This window comes from Cercospora beticola, chromosome 5, assembly GCF_033473495.1.
Source record: "Cercospora beticola chromosome 5, complete sequence".
Lineage (NCBI taxonomy): Eukaryota > Fungi > Ascomycota > Dothideomycetes > Mycosphaerellales > Mycosphaerellaceae > Cercospora > Cercospora beticola.
This window is the reverse complement of record NC_088939.1, coordinates 4,120,051-4,142,710: the sequence shown is the minus strand read 5'-3', so window position 1 is coordinate 4,142,710 and position 22,660 is coordinate 4,120,051. Positions and strand designations below refer to the sequence as shown.

General features: G+C 55.1%; 8 protein-coding genes across 8 annotated transcripts; 5 read left to right on the top strand and 3 right to left on the bottom strand.

Annotated features, from left to right (window-relative positions):
• Positions 1–720: 720 nt before the first annotated feature.
• On the top strand, positions 721–5,463 carry RHO25_008801 (uncharacterized protein; the record flags this gene model as incomplete). Its single annotated transcript, XM_023604605.2, has 2 exons — positions 721–3,774; positions 3,826–5,463. 2 exons carry the CDS (start codon positions 721–723, stop codon positions 5,461–5,463), a joined length of 4,692 nt encoding a protein of 1,563 aa, XP_023460448.1.
• Positions 5,464–5,933: 470 nt separating this feature from the next.
• On the top strand, positions 5,934–7,592 carry RHO25_008800 (uncharacterized protein; the record flags this gene model as incomplete). The annotated part of the gene is made up of 1 exon (XM_023604604.2): positions 5,934–7,592. The coding sequence occupies one exon, from the start codon at positions 5,934–5,936 to the stop codon at positions 7,590–7,592; it is 1,659 nt and encodes a 552-aa protein (XP_023460451.1).
• Positions 7,593–8,327: 735 nt separating this feature from the next.
• On the top strand, positions 8,328–10,016 carry RHO25_008799 (uncharacterized protein; the record flags this gene model as incomplete). Its single annotated transcript, XM_023604603.1, has 1 exon — positions 8,328–10,016. One exon carries the CDS (start codon positions 8,328–8,330, stop codon positions 10,014–10,016), a length of 1,689 nt encoding a protein of 562 aa, XP_023460449.1.
• Positions 10,017–10,507: 491 nt separating this feature from the next.
• On the bottom strand, positions 10,508–14,655 carry RHO25_008798 (uncharacterized protein; the record flags this gene model as incomplete). The annotated part of the gene is made up of 2 exons (XM_023604602.2): positions 10,508–14,130; positions 14,196–14,655. The coding sequence occupies 2 exons, from the start codon at positions 14,653–14,655 to the stop codon at positions 10,508–10,510; spliced, it is 4,083 nt and encodes a 1,360-aa protein (XP_023460452.1).
• A 751-nt stretch (positions 14,656–15,406) lies between these two features.
• Positions 15,407–16,534, top strand: RHO25_008797 (mitochondrial 54S ribosomal protein uL22m; the record flags this gene model as incomplete). The annotated part of the gene is made up of 2 exons (XM_023604601.2): positions 15,407–15,446; positions 15,504–16,534. The coding sequence occupies 2 exons, from the start codon at positions 15,407–15,409 to the stop codon at positions 16,532–16,534; spliced, it is 1,071 nt and encodes a 356-aa protein (XP_023460453.1).
• Positions 16,535–16,989: 455 nt separating this feature from the next.
• RHO25_008796 (uncharacterized protein) lies at positions 16,990–18,426 on the bottom strand (the record flags this gene model as incomplete). The annotated part of the gene is made up of 1 exon (XM_023604600.2): positions 16,990–18,426. The coding sequence occupies one exon, from the start codon at positions 18,424–18,426 to the stop codon at positions 16,990–16,992; it is 1,437 nt and encodes a 478-aa protein (XP_023460450.2).
• A 527-nt stretch (positions 18,427–18,953) lies between these two features.
• Positions 18,954–19,805, bottom strand: RHO25_008795 (uncharacterized protein; the record flags this gene model as incomplete). Its single annotated transcript, XM_023604599.2, has 1 exon — positions 18,954–19,805. The coding sequence occupies one exon, from the start codon at positions 19,803–19,805 to the stop codon at positions 18,954–18,956; it is 852 nt and encodes a 283-aa protein (XP_023460459.1).
• Positions 19,806–20,321: 516 nt separating this feature from the next.
• On the top strand, positions 20,322–22,302 carry RHO25_008794 (uncharacterized protein; the record flags this gene model as incomplete). Its single annotated transcript, XM_023604598.2, has 2 exons — positions 20,322–22,002; positions 22,058–22,302. The coding sequence occupies 2 exons, from the start codon at positions 20,322–20,324 to the stop codon at positions 22,300–22,302; spliced, it is 1,926 nt and encodes a 641-aa protein (XP_023460464.1).
• Between the last annotated feature and the right edge of the window lie 358 nt (positions 22,303–22,660).

Genomic DNA, 22,660 nt, shown 5'->3' with positions numbered 1-22,660 from the left:
GGACGGATCGGCGACGCGCCATTCCACTGGTGCAGCCAGGCACAGATGGGGCTGAAGAATAAAAAGGTTCCTGCCCGATGCGGACTAATGTAGGATGCGTGCAACGAAGGTAGAAGGAGACGTTCTTTGCCTGTTCAAGAGTTGGGGCAGCGCACAGCAGCTTCCCAGAGTCTCGCGCCCCAGGTCTGTGTTGTTGGATGTTGCAACGATGGCTCGGGACCGCATCGACATGTGCAGTATCCAGGATGCGTCTGGTCCAGCAGCGCTCCGCCGACGACTCGCGTGTGGCGTAGGCCGCACCTGAGTCGCAACCACAGACAGACACCGGACGACTGCCTCCTCGCCACATGAGCGGCGGGCGCTCTAGCTGCAGCTCGGCATTCGCATCGCCGTTCCTCCTCACACAGATAGGGTAGAGGCCGAGCACGGATGCAGCAATCGATCGACAGTAGTATGCAGACGTTCCGTCGAGCTTCTTTTTAGTGTCCCTCCATGTCTCCCTGCGTTTTGTGCTTTTGCGGCAGGCATTGCGCGTTCTGATCGCACGCAGGCATTTGCAGAGCACACCTCATCTTTTGCATGCTGCGCACCGGGAACCACTCTACTTGACAAATATTGTTATTATTCTTGCTGCGCATTGGATGCACCAAGCCGTCTGTGTGGAGTTGCAGGGGCATCGGGGCCTAGAGGCAGGCCGCTGCGAAGCTACTGGGCTCGGAAATGGCAGAGCAGCCCGTTTCGCCCGGCGTTGACGAGACTACGACCCAAGGAGTGGTCACCACTCCATTATATGCTTCCTTTCCCCTCCCAGCTTCCAACTCACGCGCGAGCCATGGCCACGCCGTGACAATGGACGACAGCACGCGCAGCAATGCCATGTCGCCGACGCCCAGCGACCGCTCCGCCGCCGCCTCTCCCAATTCGGCCCGGCAGCACCATGCTGCGACACCAGCCAATGTCTATCCACCGCCCGCCTATGTCTCTCCCTTCGGCGCGTCGCAGTCCGTGAGCCAGCGCAAGCGTCGCATGAGCGACCTTGAGAGCAACGATGAGGACCAGCCCGCCCGCCAGGATATGGACTTTTCCGATGCCTCGCTCGCCCTCCTGAACGGCTTCCTGGACCATCTACTGTACAGCATCCTGCTCCAGGCGCGTTCTACGACGTTGACGGTGCTCCGGCCGGCTGTGACGGAAGTGCTCAGGTCACGGCTTGCCAGCGAGGCCATTGCAAGCGCTGATGAAGAGCTGTCAGAATTACTGGCGGGCGGCGAGGAGGAGGAAGACGAATTGAATCAGAAGCAGAGTGTTTCGGAACGCCAGCGGAAATGGGACACGGAGCTGGTGTGGAAGCGCACACGGCTACGAGTCATGGTCTACATTCGCTTTGGAGACATTGAAGACGAAGACGAGGAGCGTTTTGTGCGCGAAGACGAGCTGTTCAAGACCGGCGACCGCCGATTCTCGCATTCGACCGGCCTCGTCTCCTGGGCAGCGGCGATATTCCTGACCTCGATCCTGGAGTATGTCGCGGAACAATTGCTGCAAGTGGCTGCGCAGGCGGCCGATAATCGTGCACGACGTCTCAGCCGCACCTCGCGTGTCACAACGTCAGCTTCCGACCAGGTTACACCCGTGGAGGGTCTGGTTGTGCATGAGCACGACATGGAGAAGGCGGCCGTGCTGCATAAAACGGCCGGAAGGCTGTGGCGCCAGTGGAGGAAGTCTTCGCGCGGTTATGCTGTCGCTTCGCCAACTCCCACGAATGACCGCAGCACCAGACCAAACGGCTCCTCTCGCAACACGAGTGGGGATCACATCAACGGTGCTGCCATTAATCCGAGGCAGAGCAGCGTGGGTGCCACCGAATCAGGCTCCACAATGGACGAATCTCGGCCCACTTCCAGAATGATGCCAGGCGACAAGGATGTTGTCGACGACGAAGCTGCCAACGACATCGACTACCCTGAACATGTGCTCGCTGCGAATATTCCTCTGCCCATGGCGAACGAAGAGCGAGATATTGAGGAAATTAACGATCCCGAGCATGTCATCGCTGCGAGAATTGCCTTGCCGATGGCCGACGAGAAGCGGGATATCGAAGACATCGAGTATCCGGAACATGTGATTGCAGCGGCCACCCCACTGCCATTGGTCGACGAGAAGCGAGACGTTGACGAGATCGAGGTGCCTGGTCTGGCGAGAGATCCCGATGAGTTTGATGCTGAAGATTTCGAAGAATTGGTGGCTCCGCGGAGGAACAGTTGGACAGGCTCTCTTTCTGTACCTGTAACTATGAGCGCGGTTGCCTTGCAGGTAGAGGTTGGAGGGCAAACCGATCCTGCCATGGACACGTCGATACCCGAACAGCCCGCGGACACGAAGCCATCCACGCCTCTGCGCGCCCGCTCTTCTTCAGCCCCGAACCCACCGCCGAAGCGTTCGCCGCGCATACTTCCAGCGACTACCGATGAGTCAACAGCAGAAGCCGAGACTGGCGATGTCCGCGATAGCGACAGAGCGCAAGACGGGGAGAATGCGCTGGAATCAGAGGCCTCGGATAACCCTACGCACAAGCAAGAAGTCCACCCAGCTTCAAGCCTTACTGCTGAGGGGTCGTCGAACAACGCGACAGGAGTAAATCATGAGAGCTTGCCTGCAGTTGTTGCCGCAGCATCGGCCTCCGGCGTGGTCGCAGCGGCGGCGGTAGGATCCGTATCGCGCCTGTCGAAACCGAATAGCACTGAAGAGCTGGATGCCAGAAATCGGGGTGCTGCAAACGAAGAGGGAAGCATCGCGATGGGTGCAGGAGCGCCGGAACATATCGACAAGCGAGACAGTCAAAAAGCCCTCCAGGACATGAAGCGCATGAGCCTGCCTGCAGGACAGAATCTCGTGCGTAGGTCGACGATGCAGCAAAATGGCGAAGAGACCCCTCGTGTTGCGAAACGGATGTCACTCACGCAAGCCGTGTTGATACGGCCACCATCAAACAAAGACCAGCTTCCATCACCTGCCGCTTTGAACGATGTCTCTCGAGACTCCACTCGCTCAGATGGCGCCGATGAGGAGCAGACGACTGATATAGGTCTTGCGAGGACGTCAGACACTGCAGTTTCGTCGCCTACAAAGGGAGATTCGGATGAGGGAGTCTATCCTGCAAGGGATGAATTCACGAATCAGGCGCCGCGTCGAACCACGCGCATCGTGCTCGGCGACTCACCGGTGTCATCGACCTCCTCGTTCAAGAACAGCCCACCATTACAACAGGAAGAAGAGAAGGACACGACTACGCTCAGTCCAGAATCATTCCTGAAGCGTCGTTCACTTTCGGCGAAAGGCGTGAAGCAGGTCCAGCATTTGAACCTTGTCGGTGCACAAGCGTTGCAGGACCAAAGCAGGCTGTCCACACCAAAATCTTCGATTCGGATGAGCGCGTCAGATAGCTCAATCTATGCGAATGGGCCGGTGTCTCCCGTATCAGACAAGCCGCCTTCACCATGGCGACAGTCCTTCTCGGCTGCGATCAAAGAGACTACTCAATGGGCGTCTTCGTCGAAGAAGTCAGCCTTGGAGCCAGAATCGAACGGTCCCGTGCATGAACACCCCGCTCTGCAAAAGAAAGCCTCGAGAAGCCAAACATCGCTGAAGGAGACGGAGAGCTTGCAGCCACTGACCAGTGCCAGTATCCGGGGTCCCGAGGATTTTGAGATGTTTGTGCAAGGAGGCGACACCGTGAAATACACCCTCACGCCAGAAAGTGTCAGGGATGATCCAGTGAGTGTCCGGTACGATTTGCAAGCCATGTGCTTAACTGACCGCCTGCAGTCGACTCCCGCAGCCGTGCCGAAGACGCCTCGCAGCGCGGAGACACAACCATCTTCTCCGAACAACACATCGTCATTGCAATCACCTGTTGAGGATGCGCGAGTAGGCAGGAGCCAAGCCGCCAGGCAAGCGACTGGGGCCGACGCGAGTGCAGGTGCAGCGGATGAGCGCGCTCGATCCCCGACGAGCAATAGGGACAAGCGAAGGTCGATCAGCCGGCCTCCCGTCAGAAATACCAGCGTGCATAAGAGGAGTGGACTCATGGCTCGCGAGCCACAAGTCCTCACTGAGTCGACAAGGGATTTTGCAGACTTCATTCGATCTACAGGACCTGATAGAGAGCCTGAGCTCCGACCTCTGCTCAGCAACCGGTCGACCACATCCCTGCAACTTCTGCGAGACGCACACAGCAGTGGGTCGCGTTCACAATCCCCGGCACCCTCTCGTGCTCGAAGCATGAGCAGGTCCAACATCGAGGCTGAAGATCTGCCACCCGTCCCCGTCGTGCCGCCGCCAATGCCAGCCGGAAACCGCGTTCGAAGCAATATGCAGCCACGAGCCCCGACTCAGACTGCTGAAGATGGCACAGCAGAACTCATTGACTTCATCCGGAATGGTCCTATGAGCTCTGGTATTACTGAATCTGGCGACAAGAGACAACATCGCATCTCGCGCTCAGTGGCACCATTCCGAACCACCATGGACTCGGATCAAATGCAGGAATGGGGCGAGCGGTACACACCACAACCTGATCTTAAGATCAACACGAGCATGGGTGGCCCCATCAACAATTCCAGCGCTCGTAGCGTCCCGTCTTCACACAACTCTTTCCGAAACTCGGCCACTTCGCGATCCGCACTATTGCAGAACAGCGCCGGCACCACGCAGGACGTTACACAGCCAGCTTACGGCGACCAACCCCCGCGTCTCACTACTGTCATACCACGATCTGTCCAGCAAGCATTTCCGACGCCAACTGAAGGAACAGGCAAAACGCGATACAGGAACAAAGACCCGTACGCCATTGACTTTGACGACCTTGATGATGACGATGACGATTTCTTTACCGCGTTGCCGAAAGGAAGACAACGCGAACAAGAGAGCTTAATTGACTTCCTTCGTAACAGCGAGCCTCCTGAAACGAACAACTCGCGTTCTAATTCCAATGCCAACAACTCCGCATCCCCGGCTGCTGCACGGCTTGGAACCACGCCACAAGCCCTGCAGACTTTTGGTGCCGATGCAGTCAGCTACGGACGCAAAGGGTCATTGCCGAAGAACGATGGCCCGCAAGCTGCCAGAGCCACACCAGCTGTGCGTGGCAACGGCACTGCTACGATAGCAGTTGGTCCGATCACCAAACCTCGACCGAACTTTGGGGTCCCTGATCGCGACGCGGATTACACAGGACCTGGGGGCACACGAGATCTCGCTGATTTCTTCAAGCATTCTGCACCCCCATCGTCATCGGGCTCCAATATGCCACGCAGCGCACAAAGATCAGACAGTAAAGCATCGATTTCAAACAGCAAATCGAGCATCACGAGCTCGCAGAAGAGGAGCAGAATGAGCTTTCTCGGAGGTGGCATGAGCAGCATTTTTGGGCGAGGCAGTCGGAAAGCCTATCTCGACATGTGATGAGTTGGCGCTTTTTGTTGCGATTCCATTTCTTTTCTCTTTTCTTTTTTTGAAATGCCACGGAAGGACATGGCCACGGCGTTCACTTCAGGACTGTCCCTTGTGGAGAGGTCACTTGCGGAAAAGCGTTACGGAGTCGGAGGGGGCCAGACCCAGACTCAAAGATACCATCTGTTTCCTATTTGTTCCTAGATACTGGAGTGCATAGCACGCGCGTGTTGTAAAGCTGTATAGTCGGTGTATGATCGCTATTGTGATCCAGGCACTTTCCTGCCATCCCTATGCAACTTTTCGTCCGCCTCATTCGGGACTCAATGCCATTTGCTGGTCAGCGCGGGCGGCTGCGGGCAACCTCGGCCAACTTATCAAAAGTCAAATTCCAACCTTGCAAGAGAACATCACTTTGATGTTTGCAAAGATAACACCAATCTGGCAAGCTCGGCATCCGGCGTCAATCATCTGTGACAAAAATGTCTCGCCCCACGACAGACAAGCAACCTTACAAGCTCGAATGTGATTCTTTAGGGTGTATCGAGGGCACGACATTATTCAGATCCTCGGACAAGGCCGAATTGCTTACCTACTTTGGTGGTCTGCCATATGCATTACCTCCAGTAGGACAATACAGATTCCGGCAGGCTCGACCACTACCGGAGGAATATCGGTATGGCACTAAAGTCAACCCAGGACGCTTCCAGAATAGTGCCGCAGTCTGCCCTCAGCCAGGCTGGCGATCGGATGAAGAAACAGCGCAATGGGATGAAAACTGCTTGCAATTGAATATTTATATTCCTGCTGGCAAACGCCCAGAAGCGGGTTGGCCGGTTTACTTTTACATACATGGCGGGTTCCTGCAATGGGGTTCACCAAACTTTGGTCCGGAATCTCTCGTCCCTCTGCTAGCCGAGACTGCTTTTGAGGCAATTATTGTTGCCCCTGCATATCGCGTCAATGTATTTGGCTTCATCGCAAGCACAGAGCTCCGTGATGAAGCTCGAGCGTTTGGCGAGCCGACTGGCAATCAAGGGTTCTGGGACCAAAGGCTGGCACTGGAGTGGACCTCGCGGAATATTGAGGCTTTTGGAGGCAATGCGCAGAACATCACAATCGGTGGCTACTCGGCCGGATCTCACAGTGTCTTTCAGCAGCTCGCTCACGAACTCTACTTCGTCCCAGATGACAAAGCGATCATTAATCGGGCCATCATGTGGTCGAACAGTCCTGGCGTGCAGGCCAAAGGGATAGATGAGCAACAGAAGCAATTCGACGAGTTGCTGGAGAAGCTCAATATTTCCAAGTCTCTGCCGCCTCAGGAGAAGCTGCGTCAGCTGAGAGCAAAACCAGCCATCGACATTGTGAATGCAAACAATGAGATGCAATACTCAGAGTTCCGAGCAACTTCGGACGATCATTTCGTGTCGAAAAACTTGGTGGCAAACATCAACTCGGGCGACTTCGGCAGACGTATGAAGGCAAGAGGCATCAAGTTGATGAATGGTGAGTGCAGAGATGAGCACTCCTTATACCAAACGTGGAGAACGCCTTCTCCATCGTTCGACTCAGTGTATAGGCGCTTATGCGCCGATTATCCTGAGCAGGCTGTAAAGAAATTGATGCATGCCACGTGCGGCGAGCAACATGCTTTGCCACAGGGATGCAAAGATTGGTCGGAGGCTTTTGGAAAGCTTTACGCCAATATGCAAGTGCATTGTCTCGAACGAGGGTTTCACAACGCGCTTGTCAATGCTGGAATGATTCCAGGAAAGGATCTACTGCGATACAGATTCGACTGGAGAGCGAAGTGCGTGGACGCTTTTCTCCCTCTCGAATGGGGCGTCACCCACGCGACAGATATGAGCATCTGGTTCTGGGGATTGGAGTATGGAGATGGTATCACAGATGAGGAGAAGCAGTTGCTGAAGCCGTGGAATGAGGCTTTCGCGGCGTTTGTTAAAGGCGATGAAGTGCCGTGGGGCACGAGCAATGTCAAAGAGATGCTGAGATTACGCGACGATGGCAAGACCGATATTTGGACCGACGATAGATGGGAAGAGGGCCTTCAGATATGGGATGCTGTCAACGGCGATGCTGCCAGTGGCTTGCTGGGATGGATAAAGTCTAAGCTGTAAGCTATAGCGCCGATGTCTCATCCAACTAAAGACTTGAGCTCGTTAATGTATCGGCACAATCCATGACCAGATCTGTGTGGTCCTGGCTAGATCTGCAAGGGCATTGAACTCAGGTAGCACGACCGCGCGGGCATGAAGAAAGGCTGGGGCCTACTTAGCACCATAGCACCCTAGATCCTGCGCTACTGGAGGACGTGAGCAGCACGCCGCACCACATATTTGCTCCACATGTCGGGGCATGGAACATGCGAATTGGCCCTTCTAAGAGCTAACGGGTAGCAGCAGCAGCATCCGTGGCATATGCGTGCTTCCGACGGCTAGCCACATGAGTACAACGACAAATGTCAAACAATCGACACTCAATAAAGAGCAATCGAGACCGACACCCAAACTTGACCACTCTCAGCTCATTGAAAGGACAGAAGCTCTGTCGATCATACAAGTCATTCATATTGATTCTGCAGCTTGCCTTGGCCGCTTTGAAGTTCATTGTCTCGCTCATTTGGCTGTTTGCCCTTGCGCTCAGACATACAGCAAAATGGCCGCATCATGTTTGCGCCCGCCGAGCAGTCACATATGAGTGTTCCGATCTGCTCTGATCTGCTTCTCCACAAGCATCGCAACACTCGCTGCCACCAACACCCTATACTGCAAAGCTTCTGATTATCTTTCGTACGACAAGATCGGCAACACTGCATCAGAACCCATCATACAAGGGATCAACGGGCCAGCAGTATGACCGCTCAGACCTACACCACGATGCCTGGTCTCCTGCCAGCACCTGGCTATCAGCAACGCAGCGCCCCCAACGACCAAGCCCAGCCTCGCCTGGCTTATTTCATCACTCGACCCAATGGCTTCGCCATCCCTCTCATTCCCGCCGATGAGCTGCCATTTACGATCAAGCTGCAAAATGTGCCTCGCATTCTCGACCCTCAAGACACGTACGGCATGCAGTACGTAGGCACAACTCCTTACGCTGGCACCACGTTCAAGCTTGATGGTCTTGGATCTACCGATTTTCAGCGTAGCGGTAGCCCGCCAACGAGTGTGCCGTTTCACGCTCGTGGCCACAGTGCCACTGGTGTCAAGCAGTATCTCGCACCAGATGCGCTGGCTCGACAGGTCTTCGCCACCACTCCTCACGCTGCTGTCAGCGGTATCGACAGCAACACCAGCCGGCCGCCATCTGCTCACGAGACTGCAAAGTCGTGGCGTCGCAACGATCCGACCGAATCCACTGACCCAACCCAAAGCGTTATCGATGCAATTCTGCGCTCCAAGGCTGGGGCAGAGACTGCTGAGCGAGTGGGCTATCGCAGCAGAGACACTACTCCACCGCCATCTGGGATCGTGCCTGACCAGGACAAGAAGGTCTTCTGTACGCACTGGATCATGACTGGCGATTGCAAATTCGTTCAACAGGGCTGTCGGTACAAGCATGAGATGCCGTCCGAGGCGAAGCTGAAAGAGTTGGGAATTCGTCATACGCCGAGATGGTGGTTGGAGCATAACGCAGCTATCAGGCTTGGAGGAGCGAGAAATGTGGCCGGTCCGTCGTTGAAGCCATTGGAGATGCTGCGCAAAGGCGATGATGCCGATTCTGAGAGCTCGTCTGATGGACCCGATGAGAGTGACAGTGAGGTGGAGGTGGTGCTTTCCCTTGCCGACAAGAAGGCTCTGCTGAACTCGAAAGGCGTGACCAACAACGACGTTGTGAGAAAGCCAATCATTAAGGCTCCGGTAGAGCTCAAGTCACCTGTTGTTCCGCCTACTCGTCCATCGTCACCAGTCACAGTCACAGAGAAGCCAAAGGATGCTCGCAAGCCATCAACCACAAGCGACCTCATCGACTTCGCTCCGCTTCTGCCATCAACTGCAACTACGACCGCTCCACCAACGGCAACCACGTCTCGCCCCAAGCGCGACTACAACCTCCGAGGTGGTCCAACTACTACATGTACTCCAACCACCACGTCCCTCAGCATCACCAATCCCCCGCAAACTCCCCCGACCACAGCAAAGAAAACCACCAAAGTCTTCGTCCCCGCGGGAGAATCCCCAGACCACCACATCGCAGACATGAAAAAGCGTGAGCGCTCGACTCGCATAAAGCAACAACCATCCCGCACCCCATCTCCCACCCACCCACGACCCATCATCCCAAACACAACCAAGACTCTCATCACGAAATCGGGTCCAGTCGGCCTTCAAGCCTCGAAACATGCCCCTCCGCCCCCTCCTGGCTCCATCTCCTCCGATAGCAACAAGTCCTCCCCTTCTCCCGCGAAGCGCAACAAAGCAGGTTCGCGCATTCGTCGTCCTGCTACTTCTTCTGCTACTGCTACAAGTCCTGCTTCGCCTTCTCCTACAGTCGCCGCTGCCGTGAACGCGGGAGCTGGAGCGGAGAAGAAAGACAAATAGAGATTTGGGAGCGGAGAGGCGGAATTGCATGGAGAATCAAAGGACCTATAATATACTTACTCTTGAGATTTAATGCATACTCGATGATACTCTTTCACATACGATGTGGCACTGGCGTTCGGTTTGAGGGGTTTTGATTGTTCCAATTTGGGAAAGTAGATATAGCGAAGCATATGAACCATATTGGTATTATTACTCTCCTTTTGCCTCATGGACATTTCTAACAGTGATCTTCTCCGATCGTCTGCCGCTTCAGACTTCTTATGCTTTCGAACCTTCAATCACAAAACGGGGTAGATGGCGCAGCGCAAGCATTGTTGCTACACCCAATCCTCACGACCTCGATCGCCATGCAGTGTGCGTCACAACACAAGACCCGCGCTCGGTATCATGATGCACCAATGCCAGTAACGGCCAGCAATTCTTTTGTACATATTACACTAGAGTACAGCCTCACTTTACATCATCGTCCAACAACACCAATAACGCGCCTACTCTCCATTTCGCTCATCCTTCTTTTTACTCGCCTCTAACATAGCACGAAAATCGTTATTGCTCTTCTTCGCCGTGCCCGCCTCTTCAGAGTTGGAACCAGCAGCATCGCTCCTGGAATTGCCACTCGAGAATCCACCTCGCTTGAATCCAAGCCCTCCTCTACGGCCTCCTCGTGCACCACCTGGACGTGTTGCCTGTGGCGGAACAAACGCAGGCTTGGCTCCAGGATTCGAGACGTCCGCGCCCGTACCCCGTAGATCACCATTCTTCTTTCTGCTTTGCTTTGCGAGCAGGTCGCCAACATCGCCGGTGCTTGCCTCTGGTCCAAGGCTGCTCACATCGACACCAGTGCGGACACGGAAAGCATCCTTGACGTCCTTGAATTCGACAATCGCTCCCTGCTTCTCGCGCCGAAGTTGAATCTTGGTGATGGGACCATATTGCTCCATTGCAGTTCGGATACGCGCATCGTTGACGGTGTCTGGCAAGTGGAAAATCGCGATTTTGCGCTCTTTCACGTTCTTGTGCGACTCGTCATCCTGATTTGCGGACTGCATGGAGATATCCGAACCACGGCGAGCACCATTACTGGCTGGCTCAGGTGTCGCGGATGCTTTGTCCTGTTTCACGATGACGTCCTCACGTCCAGCTCGCTCATGTGGTGCAGCGGCACGTCCTTTCGGTTGTACCAGTTCCACCTTCAAGATTCTGTCATGGAACGGAGTGTTGTTCGCACCTTCAAGAGCCGCTGTGGCTCCTTCAGCTGTGGTGTATGTGATGAATACCGTTCCTGTCGCCCTGTTGTTGACCAGCTTCACGAGATTGATTCGTTCAATCTGGCCGTATTGGCCAAAGAACTCGCGAATCTGTGTCTCCGAGGCCTCACGATCGGAGTTCTTCACAATGATCTCGCGTCCTTCACTTTGTGGGCCAGCGCGTTGTTTCTTGGCATCAGGATCGGCAATCTTAGCCAAAAGTGTATGCAAGCCGTCAAGCTTCTTGCCATCCATAGCTTCCTCAGCAGCTCTGGCCATTTCAGCGCTGAGGAATTGGACATACGCAAAACGGCGCCGAGAGTTGTATTTCAGTGATGGCAGACGTACGGCCACAATCTCGCCATATTTCTTGAAGAGTCCTCGAATCGCCTCCTCGTCGTACTCGGCTGGATAATTTGTGACGTAGAGAGTACTTCCTGAGCCGCTCTGGATGCGAATTTCATATCCTCCAATCTCTTTCCCGGTCCGAGTCTTAGCAGCCTTCACATCGTCCTCGGACTCGAACTCAACCACGGCAGAAGCTGACGACCCTTCCTTGTCTTGAACGATACTGATCGATAGTAGTGTGCCACAGTCGCGGAAAAACTTCTTGATCTCGCCTTCAGAAATGCTGGGCGGCATATTCTTGACCGTGATTGTGTTGTGCTCACGGTCGCGCTTGATTTGTGCGCTGGCTGAAGCGGAAGGCTCATTGCGTGCTTCCTCCGGAACGGTCTCCAGTGTGGGCTTGACCTTTTTGGCAACGTCGCCATTGGTGGGTTCGTCTTCACGCTTTCTCTTCTCCCCAGCAGGGGTATTGCCTGTTTCCAGCACTTCGGCTGCAACGGCGAGCTGTTCTTGCTGTTGTGCGGCAACGGCTTGTGCTTCTTCCTGTTCCTTTGTACGCTGAGCTGCGAGCTTCTTATTGAACTCCCTTGCAGCGGCCAAGGCGTGCTGGAGTGCAACTCCAGATTCGTGCTGCTGAAAGTGGTTAGTGTAGAGTTGCAATACCCGATCTGGGAAATCGATATTGCGTTGTCGCAGGGCTTCCTTGACGACCTGCGATGCGAGCGTGGGTGCGTTATCCGGCCTCTCCACTCTCCGCTCCTCACGTATCCGGTCCGAAGCCCATAAGCGCAGTTCAAAATGGTAATATTTGCTCCAGAAATCGTAAGATCCTCCAAGACGAGTTGCCAGAGTCTTGTAGATTTCTCTTGCCTGATCGAAACGCTTAGCTTCGACGTAGAACTTGATTTGAATCTGTTCCAGTCGGAACAAAGGATCGCCTTCAAACTCCTGACCGTAGATCCGCTTGCCAGCCTCGTGTACGTCTTCAAGGGTCGAGTGAATGCCAAATTCAGCTGTGTCGATATCGTCCTCTGTACTTGTCTGCCGGAACGCGTACCTACGCAGGTAGCTGCACCACTCTTCCAGCATCTTCACATACTCCTCAAGACCTCCTACATCGAGCAAGCCAGTGTTGGTGGCACGATGTTTGATGTTGCCAATGTCGTCTCGAGATTGTTGTTCAACATCCGCGCGCAATATGCGTCTCGCCCACAACTCTCCTGACCAGGGGCAATGGCGAGTGGCGCGCTCGATGACTGACAACAGCGAGGTGGACTTCGGATCCGTTACCAAAAAGTCGATGTAGTCCAGCCACCACTCAAGATTTGTCGGCTCAAATAGAACGGCACGCTCAAAAAGAGCACAGCGTAACTCATAATCGAAGGGTCCTGCAGTTTTTGGCTTGAGAGAATAGTACTTCTCGTCTTTGAGATACCGCTCCATTTGGTGATGGATGTTCGAGGCATCACCGCTTTCAATCGCCCGCTGGAGTTTGAACTCGTGGTCCTCCCGTATCGCAAAGCACGCTTTGGCAGGCTCCGCCTGTTGGTTGATATGTGCAATAGCAGCCTCCCAGTTCGCGCCCTCGAAGCGTGACACGATCGGCCAGTACAGTTGCATCGTGTCTGGCCATTGTGTTTGAGGTGTTTTCAGACGACCGAGAAATATGTTGTGTATGGGTGTTATGTCAGCCTGCGACGGCTGCTGAGGAAGCTGCTCGTAGACAGCTTTAGCGAATCGGTTCCACAGAACATGGCTCTCGTCCATGCGCCATTGTGTGGCTGCAGCCGCTTGTTCGAGCACTGTCATGACCAGATCCCGAGTAAAGAGTTCCTTGCACATCTCCTTGTCTTCAGGCGTCCAGTCACGTTCAATGGTCTCGCGCAGGTCGTGGCAAGCCTCATAGCTGTTGGAAACATAGTCCACGTACATTTGCCAGAGCTTGACAGAAGCTGGCTCGTCCGCAACGGCTTTCTGACAAAGCTCCAAGACTGCCATGCGCTCCTCGGTGTTTTTGGCAGTGAGGATCTCATCATTGAGCCAGTCGACCCAGATGGCTTCGCCGACTGCGAAACGCGAGTCCATCGCTTCTCTCGCTTGTCTCATTTCGGTCAGTAGCGCGTACGTGCGGGGCTCACCTGGCTGCGCTCCATGTTGAGCACCTACAGGCGAAGAGACGTGAGCACGGAAACCTTTGTGCAGAAGGTTGATCAGCTCCACGTGATACTGATAGGCATAGGAGTTGTCGCGCAGATAGGCGAGCAGCTCTGAGACTCGGTGCGATTCCTCTTCTGACAGCGCGTTTGATGTGAACTCGCGTGGCGGAGGAGTTTGGGCAGGTGCTTCGGCCATTGTGAGATCCGCCAGGCTCTGGCGCGAGATGGTTCGCACGACGGGAGGCGCCGAGTCCCTCAGCGTATGGTGATGTGCCGGAGGGCGTGCTTGCACCTGTTTGGGCAGGATGTTGTCGGAATACGTGCGCGATGTTTGTTGACGCTTGTGCGGCGAAGGAAAATCTGAAGTAGACGCGGGTCAGCCCAAAATTTGCGTAGCGCGGCAGGCAGCGTCATGATGCACATACCGGTCAACTTTTCCACCTGCGGCGTGGACGATGGGCGATGGGCTACCGATGGCCGTTGTGAGTATGCATATTGCGGGTGGTGCTCGGATACCTGCACGGGATTGCTGGTGGGCGGGAGCGGCCTGAAGTTGGGCGGCGCGGGCGCCGACGCGTGATATTGCTGCTGCTGTTGCTGCTGCTGCGAAAAGGCCGCAGCTCCTGTCGCGTGCGCTGGAGGCCGCGCCTGCGGTGATACACGCCTTTCTGGCGACCGCGAGAGCTCTTGGCTCAATCCGGACGCAGTGCGTTTGCCACCGGCGGGCCGTTTCCCTCTCTGCACCGCAGGCGGTGATTCTGCTGCTGGCGCCCTCGCAGCAGGCGGCGTCGCAGCAGGCGGCGTCGCAGCAGCAGCACTCGGAGTGGAAGGACTTCTCGCAGATCGTGCTCCGTCGTCTGGCGACAGCAACGCATTAATGTCCATCTCGGACCCAGCCCCTCACCTCCAGACACCGGGCGCCGCCTCGAAAGCTGGTCGTCAGCGAGTCCTCCGGCAACAGCAATGCAGGGAAATGGGCGACATTAGCCCTCCACCACTGGCGCGAAGCAGACTCGCCGGGCGGCCTGAGGCAGCGGCAGCAGCCGGCAGAGGTGGGCGTGAGGGTGGTGAGTTGGGAGGGTGAGTTGGGAGGGTGAGCGGCGAGCTGGCCAGAGACGCCTCCTCCAGCGAGCGAGCAGCAGCAGTGTGAGGGCGAGGAGAGAAGCTGCTTGCCTGCTGCTGCGACTTTGACACGGGTGGCCGGGCGTGTGCAGCCGGCCGAATTAGTCTCTTGCAGCAGCAACACTATTGCAGCAAAGCTCGAGGTTGTACGGAGGTTGCGCCGGAAAGGCCTAGACGCGCCCGACGCTGGAGAGCCCGCGGTGATGTGAGGAGAGATGGGGACGGCGATGGCGAGTCGCTGGAGCGCACTGGAGAGTATCTGCTGCTGTCCGCAAGGCCCACGTGTTGGCTTCTGTTCTTCACCACCTCCCGGTCCATCTCTCAGCATGAGCCAGGATGCTGCTCGCAGTGACGACAGACAACTAATCCCGCCCCGGTCGTGTGGCCTCGGCGCGAACCGACTCCCTAGTGTCGCCGAGACGAGTCGCGTTGCTGCACCCTCACCCATGCCATCGACATACCATTGAATCTGTGCTATCTGCCCCGTCCACGCTGTCAACCCTCCTACATCGCCATGAGTGGTGCAGGACCCGCGAGGCGCTTGGCCTCGAGATGTGCGTATTCAGCGCATCAAAGCACATTGTAGCGCTGCCCCCAGCTGACCTCCGCAGGCACATTTTGCAGCCCGCTGCCCATTCGGACCATCCAGCATCAGCAGCGCCGGACTGCAGTGACAGACTTCTTCAAACGTGGTGCATCCGCCTCACAGCCCGACAATGAGAAGCCAAAATCAGACAATCCCTTTCTGGACGAGTTCAAAAGGAAGAACCCAGGCACGCCGACTCCCCAAGGACCGGACATGCCACAGACCATGCCGCAACAGGGAGACATTGCTTCATCGTCCATTTTCGAAGACGAGCGCCGCATAGCAGCCCAACGAGAGCGAGACGCCGAGGGCGAGGGGGAGCAAGCCAGGAATCCCGCTCATATTTTGCGAGTGACCCAGCCCGACCCAAACGCGCGCGAACGATGGGAGCGAAAAAAAGTCATTCAGATGATCAGAAATGGTGGGAGGCTGTCCAAGGCGCAATACCTCAAACGCACCGAAAGGGAGCATCTTGTTAAGAGCCACAACATGAAGACTTCGGTCAAGAAACTCGGCATGATTGCGAGGCAAATTGCGGGGAAGACCATCGACGATGCCATCATTCAAATGCGCTTCAGCAAGAAGAAAGTCGCGCAAGAGGTCTTGAAGCAGTTGGAGCAGGCGCGCGATGAAGCTATCGTGATGCGCGGCATGGGTCTGGGGAAAGTCAAGGCTTCAGATGATGCGGAGATCCTCGATGCCTCCGCCGATTCAGTGCTGGAGAGTGTAACAAAGTCGGATGCGTCAAAGAAGGTTGAAATCCAGCTCAAAGACGGCAAGAGACACAAGATCGAGGACCGCTCAAATATCTACATCGACCAAGCGTGGGTGGGACGGGGACCATATGGACAACTGCCCGACTACAGGGCAAGAGGGCGCATGTTCGTCATGCGCACACCGTGGACAAGCCTGAGTGTAGTGCTCAAGGAGGAAGCGACGAGAATACGAGAACATGCTGAGCGTGAGGCGAAGAGGAGGAAGGAGGTTACTGAGAAGGTCTGGGTGCCATTGCCAGACAGGCCCATCACGACCAACAGACAGTGGTACAGCTGGTAAAAGATGCGCATTATAGATTTGCATACTCATCGGGAGAGTACTCTGCACATTTGTACATTACCTCTGAAAATTGTGCTCATCCGCCCATAAGCCATTTCGGAATCAGAATTTCTTCCAGCTTCAACCCATGCTATCCTTTTCAAGCTGTATACTGCACTCTGGTAGACGGGTGCGACGCCGTGATGGTAGGCAGTGTAAGGGTCCCACTGGCATGCTGCTGCTTCTTCAGCAGCATGCTTCGGGGCCGTCCCAACTTATGGCGGGTAAACCAATGTTTCTTGGTTCATACCTAGAAATTGGTCTGCGTGCATAATTCGCTAGGCCTACTCTAATTACGCTTATTGCTATAACATGCGTATGACCACAGGAAACATGGAACACAGAGGCCGATGTGCAGACCAACTCTCAATGATGCTTGAGTTGCTTGGGAATCCTTTCTTGACTCTGCGCAACACCTACAACAGCACAGCAACAGCACCAGCCATCAAAGTAGCGAGCACGAACGTGGGGAGTCTCAGTCCTGAAGCCACGTTCTCTCCGCCTTGCGCCTGAACCTGAGTGCCATTATTCCCTCCAGCGTTCGAACCAGCTCCCAGGGTGCCATTACCACTACCATTCACCGTCTCATTCTCAGTCGCAAATTGTCTCCGTGGCAAATTCCCCAAAATGACCTCCAAAGCAGCTAAATCCTCTCCAATCCCCTCATTTCCATCGAAACTCTCGCTTCTCCAATCCAAACCACATACATTTCCGCTCTCACCACCTGTACAAGACCTCGCCGCAGCCAGGGCCGAATTCCGTAGAATTCTGTTGATTGTGTCATACGTCGTACTGTCTCCCTCACTAGATGTCGTATTTGAGTTCAATGTCAAATCTCTCGTCCTCGCCAGTCCACGCGCCAGTAATGTACGGAAAGCGATTTGGTCAACGTTGCAATTTTCGGTTGGAATACAAGCAGGCTCGGTGATGATTCCTCGAGTACTATCGTCTTCTGAACCAGCGAAGAAGGTATTTGCGTAGACGAGTCCAGCAAACGAATATGCCGACCATGTTCGAGTGCCACCCGTCGCATTGGAGGCATATGCGCTTGTGGAGAGCAGAAGACCGGCGTTTTGGGTCCATTCAATGTGATTGATTTCGCTACAATTGGTTAAGTCGTCGGTGCCATCGTAAATCGCGACTCTGTTAGAGGCGGTGGAAGCTTCGCTGCCCTCTTGTCCAGATGGGAGCTCGAAGAGACCGACTTCTTGGAGCCATGTGAGGGATCTGGCGGCCCAGTCGCTGTATGTAGTGTTTCCAGTGAAGCGCGCTAGTCGAGCGCCCAGTTGAGCGAAGGTCAAGGTAGAAACACTGTTTTTGTAGTTGTAGCCGTTGTTGAAGCTGAAGATCTGCCATTTTAGGCCGCCACCACACGTCTCCGTATCCCATCGCACGACTATGGAGTTGAAGGTGTTCTCCGCTAGCTGTAACCATGACACATTGAAGCCCTGAGGCTGAGGGAGGCCCAATTCCGCCGCGGTGAGTGCGGCTGATGCCCAAAAAGCCATGTCATCATTCCCCAATGACTTGCTTTGGTTCGGCGGCATGTAGTTGTTGTCTGGACCGACTTGGAAGGCAAGACCTTGAGAGACGACATCCGTGAGGTCTCGATCGCCAGATACCGCCCAGTAGTTGATGAGTGAGTCGAACATTAGGCCTGCATGCCACCAGTAGTAGGGGTCAGGCAGCAATCCGGGAATCTCGCCTGTCTCGTTGCCCTTGTAGATTGTGAAGATGTGTTCGACGATAGTCCTGCCGGCGCTGACGATGGAATCTTCATTCTCGAGGTCCAGCTCGATCGCAGAAGTGAAGTTCGCTGCCAGCAGCAGACTGGCGAATGTGAAGACGCGCATGTTGCGTTTCAAGCGCGTCTGCATGCGTAGAAAGAGTGTGAGGCGATCGCGAGCGAGAGTGATCTTCAAAGAACGGTTGAGGACGAAGAATGGATTCTAGTCGTGTTGACGTGTTTCGCAGATTGGCGGAAACTTCATCATCTATTTCAGTGTCTATAACAAGGCGGAGGCAGCGAACACGCGGGTTCTGTTTGTGGACTTCTGAAGGATCTAGCGTTGCTTGGCGAAACAACTTGTGCCGTGTGGCATGCATTTGCAGCGCTGATGAATGCGAGAACCCTGCATGCTATGAGTGGTGTCCACTGACCACGGCATCGAGCCTAGAATCGCCGAACCGCACGAACAGTGACTTCAAGGAAAGGCACACGAGTGTTGCCGGTCGTGAGCGCTGTCGTTGTTGCCAAGAAGTGAGCGGCTTGTGTAGCATTAGGAGGTAGCTGGCCACGGGTCCAAGATTGGTGGCCGCGGTGTGGCGCCGGTACCCAAACGCAAGATTGGCTCACATCGTCTGCGCTCATGGATGAAAATCACTTCTTAAACATTGCAGGAAAGTACCCTCGCACGGCATTGCTGAGCCACACAGTCTCTCCATCCTGGAAGCTATCGATCGATACGTCCCCCTCGACGCAGAGTTTCTGCTCCAGAGCCCACCGTCGCGTCGTGCCTTGCAGGCCACCAGCTGATGCTTCTGGTGTGACCCACTGACCGTTGCGAAAGAAGTATGGCGTACAAATCGACCCATCGAGCACATTCTTCTCAGGCGTATAGAGTAACACCTCTCTTGGGATTTGATAGGTCAGGATCTGTGCTGCAGCTCGAGCACGGCCGTAGGAAGATCGATCGTTTGTCTTGTACATTGTGCCCTCGGACGGCTCCGTGGGCTCCTTGTCAAGCACAATTGTCCACTCGATGGGGAAGCTGGGTTTGACTGGGAAAGACTTGGGAAACAGGGATTCCATGGAGATCGGTCTGAGCGGATGAAAGATTTCAGTCGTCATCCTGCCTCCAACATAGATCCGTAATTTTATCCTCAGCGCCTCCGGCTGTTCATTAGGGTGTTGCTCATGCCACTGCTTCACGGCGCGTGAGAGAGTGTTGAGCAGTACGGTAGGACCGCCTGAATTGGGTCGAGGCCTATCGTCGGCGAAAAAGAAGGTACTCCACTTGGCGATTTGTAGCCTTGTCCAGTGATGTTCCAGCATGTAGAAGGAGCATGCCGTACCGCAGGATGCTGCTGTATTCTTTGCCGACTGTGGCAACCTTCTGTCGTAGCGAATGCTTGTGTAGACATACGGCTCGTCGCCATCTATGCCTTGAGGCGGGTCGAAAGGTCGACCATCGATGCCTTGCGCAGGAGTATCGCCGAAGTGGCCGCTCATCTTGCCATTTGCAGAATATGTACGACTGTATATGGTAGGGAGTCCTGAAGGATTCTTCTTGCTCGAACACAAGGAGTATGCCGCGGACAGTCATACAATGTGGTACCTGAGCTCAGACCACAGAACGCAAGATGACTCCCGAGCAGAGCAGCCGGCCCTCATTGAATGCTGCTCAGGAGAGATTCGTGTACTGGCGCACGCGAGGGAGATGCCGCCGATACATGGAGCAGCGGGAGCACGACACAAGCGGCTGAAGGCGTGGTCGTGTCATCGACATGGTTGCGGTGGAAGTGGTCACTGGCATTTGACGAGAGCTTCCATCAGAATTTGGTGGAGCGGTCGGCGCTGTGACATCAGCCTGTCGGGCGTCTCGGGAGTAAGCTTGTTTGAGGTCGTCGAAGTTCGAGCGGACATTGACTTCGAATTCATCGCGCCGCGCGCTGCATCCATCCATCCCATCCACTGCCATCCACGCCCTACGCACGTCCAAACCGCGTCTCGGGCTGACCTTCCACCATGGCGTCGGCACAACAGGCGCAAGCCAAAGTCGAGGAGACGGCACAAGCTGTGCAGACGGCGAGCTCGTCCTTTCTCGACCGCGTGAGCGCGTGGTATCAGGACAACAAGGTCGCCGCCTGGACCATCGCCGGTGTCACCGTCGTTGCCGTCGGCGGTACCGTCTACTACCTCTCGCTTCCTCCTCCACAGCAGAAATCCAAGAAGGATCGACGAAAAGGGAAGAAGGCCGATAAGGGAGCTGCGGAGGCAGAGAAGGCGGCGGCAGACGTCAGGGCATCAGCTTCGAAGGCGGCGCCAAAGGCAGCAGCAGCCGAGGAGGTTCCTGAGGAGCTGCCCACAGTGACCGAGGAGTCGGTCGCCTCGCTTTCAGAGCAGGAGCGCAAGGACTATGCCGCGAAGCTCAAGGCAGCTGGCAATAAAGCCTACGGCGCGAAGGACTACGAGCGTGCCATCGATCTGTACACCCAAGCCATCTACTGCAAAGCCGACCCTGTCTTCTACTCGAACCGCGCCGCCTGCTACAACGCCAAGTCGAACTGGTCTAAAGTCATCGAGGACACCACTGCCGCATTGAACCTGGACGCTGAATATGTGAAAGCCTTGAATCGAAGAGCAAACGCCTACGAGCAAGAGGGCAAATACAGCGAGGCACTTCTGGACTACACCGCAAGCTGCATTATCGATCAATTTCGCAACGAATCTTCTGCTCAAGCTGTTGAACGTCTACTGAAGAAGGTCGCCGAGACGAAAGCCAAGGCTATTCTCACAGAGAAGGATAAGACACTGCCATCGCCCACTTTCGTCTCCAACTACTTGCAGTCATTCCGCGCAAAGGGTCTTCCCGAAGGACTGGAAGAGACCGCCGACCTTCCCGAGGGCAGCGGAAAATGGCACCTTCGCAAGGGTCTCCAGGCCGTCCGCCACAGAAACTCGGAAGGCTACAGAGAAGCGGCAGACGCATTCGACAAGGCGATCGAAGTTGGTGACTTGGGTCCTCACGAGGCTGAGGCTTACAACATGCGTGGAACTTTCCGCTACCTGCGTGGCGATAACGATGCTGCTCTAGAGGACCTGAACAAATCGATCGAACTGGACCCGACTCTCGTGCAGAGCTACGTAAAGCGCGCCAGCATGCATCTCGAGCAAAGTAAGTTGAGCGGAGCTGCCGGTGTTGATACCACGATGCTGAGAATCTCAGGCGCACGCGAAGCTGCTGCCAACGATTTCGAAACCGCTGCGCAACACAACCCCAACGATCCGGACATCTACTATCACCGCGCGCAACTCCACTTCATCCTCTCTGAATTCAGCCTCGCCGCGACCGACTACCAAAAATCGATCGATTTGGACAAGAACTTCATTTTCTCACATATTCAACTCGGTGTCACGCAGTACAAGATGGGTTCGATCGCCAGTAGTATGGCGACTTTCCGACGCTGCATTAAGAACTTTGGTGATAAGAGCGATGTCTACAACTATTACGGCGAGTTGCTTTTGGATCAGCAAAAATACCAGGAAGCAGTGGAGAAGTTCGAAACTGCTGTTGAGATGGAGAAGAAGGCGGTCGGTGAGACTGGTGGCATGAACGTGTTGCCTTTGATCAACAAGGCATTGGCGCTGTTCCAGTGGAAGCAGGACTTCACTGCAGCGGAGCAGCTGTGCGAGAAGGCGCTTTTGAGTAAGTCGGATTCAGCTCGCCGATGTGGAGCACAGATACTGACCAATTCGTTTAGTCGATCCCGAATGCGACATCGCCGTTGCGACCATGGCACAGCTCCTCCTGCAACAAGGCAAAGTCACAGACGCCCTCGAGTACTTCGAACGCGCCGCCAAGCTCTCACGAACAGAAGGCGAGATTGTCAACGCCCTTTCATACGCCGAAGCGACACGGACGCAGCTCGAAGTGCAAGAGAAGTACCCACAACTGGCTGCCAAGCTGCAGAGCATGAGCGCAATGGGTGGCGCAGGCATGCGATAAGGAGGTTGAGGAGGAATGCGACAAAGGACAGAACGAGTTTCATGTGGATGTTTCTATGTATGCGAGGAAAGAAGAGGCGGCGAAGAGAGCCTGTGCATCTTCATCACTCGGCGTTGAGCGCACGGCAGACAGTTCTGCGAACAAAAACCTTCCGCACCTGTATTTTAGTTTTGTGTGCAAAGCGCGATATACTTGGTGTAATACCTTGCCACTCTCAGCCAATCTCTCAGTTTTGGCACAGTTTGTGTGAGGATGGAACGCAGGTAATGGTACAGAGTCGGATCATTGGCATCAAGACATGGCTTCGTAAGTATCTGTCGATATACCAATTCCGTCACACACAAATATGTACAAGAAG